The sequence below is a fragment of the Orbicella franksi genome, chromosome 9, assembly GCF_964199315.1.
Source record: "Orbicella franksi chromosome 9, jaOrbFran1.1, whole genome shotgun sequence".
Taxonomy (NCBI): Eukaryota; Metazoa; Cnidaria; class Anthozoa; order Scleractinia; family Merulinidae; genus Orbicella; species Orbicella franksi.
In genome coordinates, this window is record NC_138153.1 from 2,111,963 (window position 1) to 2,119,800 (window position 7,838).

At 39.0% G+C, this 7,838-nt stretch overlaps 1 protein-coding gene across 1 annotated transcript in view; it reads left to right on the forward strand.

The window, feature by feature from the left end:
- Positions 1–6: 6 nt before the first annotated feature.
- The window catches only part of LOC145498321 (DNA-directed RNA polymerase I subunit RPA49-like), a 12,780-nt gene continuing 4,948 nt past the window's right edge, over positions 7–7,838 (forward strand). The window contains exons 1-8 of the mRNA XM_081478233.1: positions 7–145; positions 1,305–1,417; positions 3,865–3,938; positions 4,303–4,388; positions 5,342–5,409; positions 6,198–6,345; positions 6,980–7,063; positions 7,209–7,305. Coding sequence (XP_081334359.1) covers positions 82–145; positions 1,305–1,417; positions 3,865–3,938; positions 4,303–4,388; positions 5,342–5,409; positions 6,198–6,345; positions 6,980–7,063; positions 7,209–7,305 — 734 coding nt within the window. The 5' untranslated portion in view covers positions 7–81. The remainder of the gene's footprint in view (positions 146–1,304; positions 1,418–3,864; positions 3,939–4,302; positions 4,389–5,341; positions 5,410–6,197; positions 6,346–6,979; positions 7,064–7,208; positions 7,306–7,838) is intronic.

Here is a 7,838-nt window from a genome sequence, read left to right on the forward strand (position 1 = left end):
AACAAAATCTGATTGGCTAAGAAAATCAAAAGGACCAATCAAGTCGCTTACACGAAATAGCCAGTGGAAAAAAGAGTCAAGATGGCGACTGCAAAGCTACAATATGAACACATGGAGCCTTCTTCTAGTGTGAAACCTTTTGTCGGTTAGTCTTTCGGAAAATTGTTCTTTTATAACATTTAGTGACTGCAGAAAAAAAATGTCGACTTACTTTCGTTTAGTTTTAACCGCGCCAAGTAAGCGCAACCACAAACATAGCAGTGTCACCACAACAAAGTTCTTTCTTGGGTGAATTCTACTTGTTATTTCCTAAATATGCCTCTAGGTGTGCTTAAACTTAACATTTCTGCTAATTTTGACCAACTCTGTGAAAAGCAGTGTATACTTTTTGTGCTACTCTTAATATATTGGGATAACAACAATAATGTTGTTGTTGTTATCCCGTTTAACTTTAAGAGCTACCATGTGTTTACTTTGTTGGGAGAAAATATATTTCCTCTGCAGTCTCTATCGTTTTCTTACTTTCTGGGTCAGCACTTTTTCCTGCTTGATCCTTCTTTTGTGTTGTATTTGACTCTCATACAAAAAAGATGGGGTGCTCATTGGAAATTTTGAAAAGACCCCCTAAGAGGTACCAAGATCCAGTTTTGTAGGGGTGGCTCAAAATTTTTTTTCTACCCTAAGAGGTACCAATTCTTACACAACACATAATCTCCTGATAAAGCTTTTTGGCTCAGTACCCTAAAAGGTACAACAAAAGCTGCCACTGTGCACCTTTTGAGGCTAAACAGCCTAGGAGGTACCAAAATGGCATTTTTAACCCCTAAAAGGTAGGACGAGCACCACTGTCATTTTTATATGACAGTTTCTCCCAGGGATTCACACCCATGACCTTCTAGTCCAGTTCTGGCCCTCCGTCTGTCAGACAATGCTATGGGTGGGCTCTGTAACCACTGAGCTACAGAGAGACTCTTGGTGAACCAGGCCATTACTGGGTTCATATTTGACGTGCATCCTGCTAACTGCTAGGATCAGCAATGTCCAGAGTGTCATGATTGTGTCTAGTAAAAGAAAGCTGGTAAATTTGCAGATCAGGGAATTTTGGTCATGGGTTCGAATCCTGTCAGGGACTCGGAATTTTCTTTGTCCCATACTTGTGGCAACATTTCTTCGTCATCATAGTCTTAACTTTAATTCTTTGCTTTAAAAGACTAGTACCTGAATTCAAAGCACCATTACTGGCCAGGGTCTTAGAACTATATTTTGCAATTCAACCAATAACATTGTTGCTGTCCATTCTGCAGTCCATTTCACCAATGCCGCCTTGAAACAAAACATAGGTGATAAAAAAATACGATTTGGTTGTTACCAGTGGGCAGACAAGGCAGATCAAAGGAAGAAGCAAAGACGAACTGTGGTAAGCTTTTGAAAATATTACATTATAAATTTTGTAGTATGTTGCTTATTTTAATTGAAGGGGTGAGTGCAAAACCATGCTAAGTGACGGTTTGGGTAAAAAAAAAATTTCGCGAAAGGGCTTGAATTTTTGCATGTGGTCTTCAATGTAATAGAAAAACGTGACCCTGCATTTTTGTTGCTGGTTTTTGCTTCGTTTTCGAGTTATAACGTATGCAAAAATACTTGGCTTTTCCTAGCCATGTCTTTAGGAGTTTATTTGTTGAATAGCAAACAGGCAGACTGTTTATAGTGTATGAGGTCAAAATCAAATCTCACAGCATATATAGAGCGGAAATCTGGGAACAGATTGTTTGCATCGGTTATTGTGATGTCAACACAACATGTGAATCGATCGAGCATGAAATGAAATACATCGAACAAAAAAGAGATGTGCCGCATTAGAGCTCTGTCAACTAATATCTTAAGCACATGCCTGCCTGGTGGTTGAGAGGCATCATAAAGTCTCGATAAACCTGTAAGTCATCAGCACATTTTAAAGAATCAAAATGTGTTCTGAAACTTCGAAGGCAGCTGATATACCGTACTCATGTTATCGGCGTTCGAAGTCAGATCGAACCAGGCAGCAAAGTCCAAGAGCAGTTCTTCCCCAAGAAAAATACCCTCTGGTGAGTCATGGCCCAATTGCCAAGCGTTGCTAGCGTCAAAGTTTGGAAAGCGAGAACTGGTTTTAGACTTATAAAATTTGTCTTGTATCGACTGCCATGTTTTCCTGCGCACAAGGTGTAAAGACCCTTCCCAGCATGCATTGCCATCACATTCTGTGGAGTTTCTCGGACTGGTAACTAGACTGTTTAAACATAATAATGGCCAGCAAGTAGCGATCAGTTGTAACATAGATCTGTGATCCAGGTTGCGTTGATTTTATTTCAAATCGGCATGATTTGTAGTGTTTTGAGGTTCTGGGATTAGCGGACATGCAGATGTATGGAGACCCGTATGTTGCGTAGAAGGGTTAATCTGTTAATCTGTCAGCCCTATTTATAGAGCGTTTTCATGTGAAATCAACATCATTGAGCTTATACGTTGCGTGAAATTACCATTTTGCTGTTTTCTAAGTGAAACTAACATCCTTACTGTCAAGCGTTAACATGAAATCAACATTTTATCCTATTTAGACCTGAAATCAACATCATTGAGCTTATGTGCTGCGTGAAATCGACATTTTGTTGGTTTCTAGGTGAAACCAACATCCTTGCCATCACGCATTAACGTGAAATTAACATTTTAACCTATTTAGAACTAAAATCAACATCATTGAGCTTATGCGCTGCGTGAAATTGACATTTTGCTGGTTTCTAAGTGAAACCAACATCCTTGCCGTCACGCATTAACGTGAAATCAACATTTTTACCTATTTAGACCTGAAATCAACATCATTGAGCTTATGCACTGCGTGAAATTGACATTTTGCTGGTTTTTAAGTGAAACCAACATCCTTGCTGTCACACGTTAACGTGAAATCAACATTTTAACCTATTAAGACCTGAAATCAACATCATTGAGCTTATGCGCTGCGTGAAATCAACATTTTGTTGGTTTCTAGGCGAAACCAACATCCTTGCCGTCACGAGTTATCGTGAAATCAACATTTTAACCTATTTAGACCTGAAATCAACATCATTGAGCTTATGCGCTGCATGAAATCGACATTTTGTTGGTTTCTAGATGAAACCAACATCCTTGCCATCATGCGTTAACGTGAAATCAACATTTAAACCTTTTTTGACCTAAAATCAACATTTTTGAGCTTATATGTTGCGTGAAATTGACATTTTGCTGCTTTCTAAGTGAAATCAAAGTCCTTGCGGTCACGGCGGGCCGATCCTTTGTTATGATAAACCGAGGCGAGACTTTGACTTATAGCAAAGGCTTGGCTTGGCTAGGCTATTATAACAAAGGATCGGCTCTGTTTATCATAACAAAGGCCCGGCTTCGTTTATTTGAAAGCCTCAGCAGGAAAAGGGCGTTAGGTATTTTAATCAAAAGTGAACTTTGTCGAAAACGCTCCAAATTTTGCATGCAGTTTTGTTTAGGTATGTTTAGCAACGTCCAGTAGTTTTTCCGCTAAGCTTTGCTTCGTTTTTGAGATATTGCGTATGCAAAAAAACCACTCGGTTTTCCTAGCGGCGTCTTCATAAACGAAGCAAAAATCAGCGGGAAAAATACAGGACCATGTTTTTCTATTACATTGAAGACCACATGCAAAAATTCAAGCCCTTTTGCAAAATTTTTTTTTCACCCAAATCGTCACTTAGCATGGTTTTGCACTCACCCCTTCAATTTTATTATTAGACACAAGCTGGAGGGATCGATGTAGTCAAATTTTTGGACCTCTTGATTTTAATAATGCTTTACTCTGATATTGAGCATTTGGTTATCTTTTAGATTGCAGAAACAGAAGAAATGGAATATATTGGTCAAAACTTTGGACAATTTTCCAGATCTAATGGTTTGTGCAAGTAAGTTCATATATTGATTTTGTTACCTGTTTGTTTCCAGTAAAATTCCAGTAAATTATTTGTAAAGAAATAGACTGCGAGCAGCCTGCTTTACGCTGTAAAATCTGGGGGGAAGAACGTAAAAAGGACCAAGTGGCATTAAACCACAAGATGTAGTCAGCATGGTGTCAGAAGACGAGTGAAAGAGAAAGCATTCAACTTGTTTTTTGATACTGAACAATAGTATTGAAGCCCTTTGACAGTTTGTCGTTGTGACACCTCCCACCTTTTTTAACATGATTCTCCAACAAATGCTACTTTACCTGATTAAATTCAAGTAAGTGTCATTCTGTTATAAGATTAACAAAGTTAATATGTGTTCCAGGTACGTCCTTGGTGTTTATGATAAGAAAACAGAGGTCATGAAGATGTATGATACAGAGATGATCACTCTTCAACCACAAATCCTTGGTAATGATTTAATGAACTCCTTATGTTCAATTTGTTTCTGATCTGCGCTGTTCATGTTTATCCTCTGGACATCTTTTACTCCCATTTATCTTTCATGGGTGGACATCTCTAGCACCTCCCATAAAAATACAACTCCTCTAGTACGCGGCTGCATCTAAAAGGCTGCAGACACCTCCTACGAGGAGAAACCTCTCATAAGCAGATGTCTCACATTAATGGATGATAGTAGCAGCAGCAGTAGTTACTCTAGTGATAAAACTTCATTTTAATATAATTGTTTTTCCATTCAAGTCAGGGGCTGATCCAGAAAATTCAGACAGAGGGGGCTGAAGAAATTGCGGCGGGGTAAAGGCCACTCCTCCCCCCAATCCAATGAAAAATGTTTTTTCTAAAGACAGTTGGTCAATTTTTTTGGATTATACAACAAAAAAGGGGGCATTTCCTTAGCACCCTCCTTAATCCTCCCCTACAGATAAACTTTACAATTCTTATTAAATGAGATAAACACACCAGCTACATGTATACTCCCTCACAACCTAATGTCTAGTAATAAAATTAATAAATTCATGTGCTTTCCAAGGATGCTGGGCAAATATCTGAAAATTACTAAATGAGCTCCCTTTGGAAAGTCTCATGTTTTGGGTGTATCCTTTAATCAGACAGCTCCCAGTTAAGCAAACACCTTTAATAAGGATGTGCCTCTCCTACACTGTAAATGGTAATCTCCAGTAACCAGATACCATGATCCTTACTTTGATATCTCCAATCAGTGGACACCTTTATTAAGAAGTCACCCTCCAGGAACGAACATTTCCCATAACTAGCTGACCAGTGACTTAGTGGCAGACACTTGCATATAGACACTGCTGCTCAAACAATTATTGGTAAGCAATGATTTTAAAGTGAACACGTGCATTGTAAAATGCTTATTTGCTTCTGTATCTGTTCACAAGGTACTGCTGGAGCAAACCAGGAAGAGGATGCTCCAGATAGTAAACTAGATCTTTCTTTCATGGAAAAGGTAATTAATAAATATCTGTTTTAACTTGAAAACTCTGGGTGGGTTAACTTTGTGACCTTTGTATTTTGATGTTGAAATCGAGCACAAAAAATAATCTCCCACTTATTCAGTGTTGTTACAGCCTGGATAGGAATTCAAGATCCAAGAGTTTGGTACTAGTGATCTGAACAAAGGACACTGATAACTGTTTTGTTTTGAGTATTTTGGAAGCAGCAGTACAAAGTTCCTTCTTCCACCAGGTATTAATTTTTTGCCAACAAAGTACCTTTCTCACACGCCGCTGGGAGCCATGCCAAGCCGAACCACACAGCCCGACCTTTATTAACATAAGAACATAATAGTCTTACAATGACACAAAAAAGTGGCTAGAGAATAATTTCACCTCAACTTAACACATTCTACAAGTACTTCATGGGTGGGTGGGTGGGGCATGTCGGGCAATGGCGGATGGCAAAACAAAAACTGAAACCTTACACAAGCCAGGTGACCTGAAACCCCCTGCACACCTGTACCCAGACTCTCAGCCGTGTGTGAGAAAAACGTTTTCCGCTTCTTTCTTTCCTCAGCCAACGGAAAACCACACTTGACAGGAACTTTACAAATTAAGCAACTGGTTTTTTCCACAATGATAACGTGTGTTTTTGTTATTGAATAAAAGGAAAAGGGGTTGATTTAAAGTTACTGTTAGCAGTAGTTTTACATTCCAAACCGAAGATGCAAGACATCGAGACAGGTGTTGTCAGGTGGTTCATGCATGTACACACCCATCACTCTCATGTTATTTTCAGAATGACCTTCTTACAGAAGCCTTTGGCAGCAACAGGAAGAAGCGAGCCATGGCTTCTCGACACCGAAATAAAGTTGACAAAAATGAGCTAAATGAAACAGTTTCAGATGTTTTAGAATCACTAGCCAAGGGACCAATGGATACTACAGGTTTGCTGAATTATATTTATTTAATGTTGTATTTAAACCTAAAGCTATCACTCTGGCCCCAGTAGTTTGAAGCTCGGATAATGCTATCCACCAGATAAATCACTATCCACTGGATAAGTGATAACAAAACAAACCACGCTATCCCCTGGCTAGTGATTTATGCAGTGGATAGCGTTATCCACCTTTTGAACAACCCGGACCTAGAAAGCAGTGTGCGTCCTTTATAAAGACTAAACATGTTTAAAGAAGGCTAAAGTAAATTGCAGTTTTTTTTTTTATTGGCTTGAACAGAATTTAAATAATAGAAGTATAACTTACTCAGGGCCCTTGTTGATACCAGCCAATGACTGATGGGGCCACCCTGTGTAAATAAGTTTGATTCAACTTGACTTAAATTTCAGTGTCAAAGTTGTTCCAAGCTGTGAATTGGAAATAGACTACCTCAATTAAAGTTCAACAGGCACACTTGCTACGAAGGGTAGAAAATGTGTCTGTTTTAGCCTTCACATTATGTCCAAGTTAATTTTTATGACGTAAAATGCATCAACAGTATTTATTTTCTCTTGCATTCAATCTTTCAGCAACAGTGTAAGTCATGATCATATTTTTGACACCATGTTTTGATTCATTGCAGATGGTGGGGATGAACAGCATCCATACCTTCCACCATTTAATATCAATGCTATCACAGCCACTGACGTTTATAAACTGGACGATAGTATCCTTTTGAGCATGATCAGTCAGGTCGAAAAAAACAAACTTGCTGAAGCTATGTTAGTACTGTGAGGAATAGTAAGACTACCGGTACTTAATTTTTCCTTGTCTTATGATGTCCTGTCAGAACACTCCTTGACTCACTGAAGTCATTACTCCTTTGGAATACGAAGCTTTACAGCCAGCATCTCTTGAAATCAAGAATGCAAATAAGCAGAAGATAAATGAATGGAGAAAGAAAGAGAGGTTGTGAACTAGCAAATATATATTTATCTTGTTGTGTCTTGTTGGTTAAGTCTGCATATGTGCCAAGTGGCCCATCAGGCCTGTGCTCATCTCCAGTTTCTATAGCATGAAGCGACTAGGAGTATTTCTACTCTCCTTAGATAGGATGCTAGTCCATCGCAGGGTTACCCCCAGCATTAAATTCACCAGTACCCACCTTGGTTTAGTGAAGCACTTTGAGTGTCAAGTGTTTTGCCCAAGATCACCACACAATGTCCCTGGCCTGGGCTTGATTCCAGACCACTTCATCCGGAGACGAGCACACTAACCATGAGGCCACAGCACCTCTGTGCCTCCATTTTGGTGAAAGAAATTTTTTTAAAATCTAATTGTTTACCATTGTTGAATACTTAATATATATTGGGCAATCTGTTTGGAAAAGAGAGGAATTTGCTGAAAGTTGCATTATGATAACTTGCCTGGTTAGAATCCTGGGGCTGGTGGGAATAGGCCATTAGGTCAACTTCTTTGACCTTACAAGGAGGTCAAGGTGA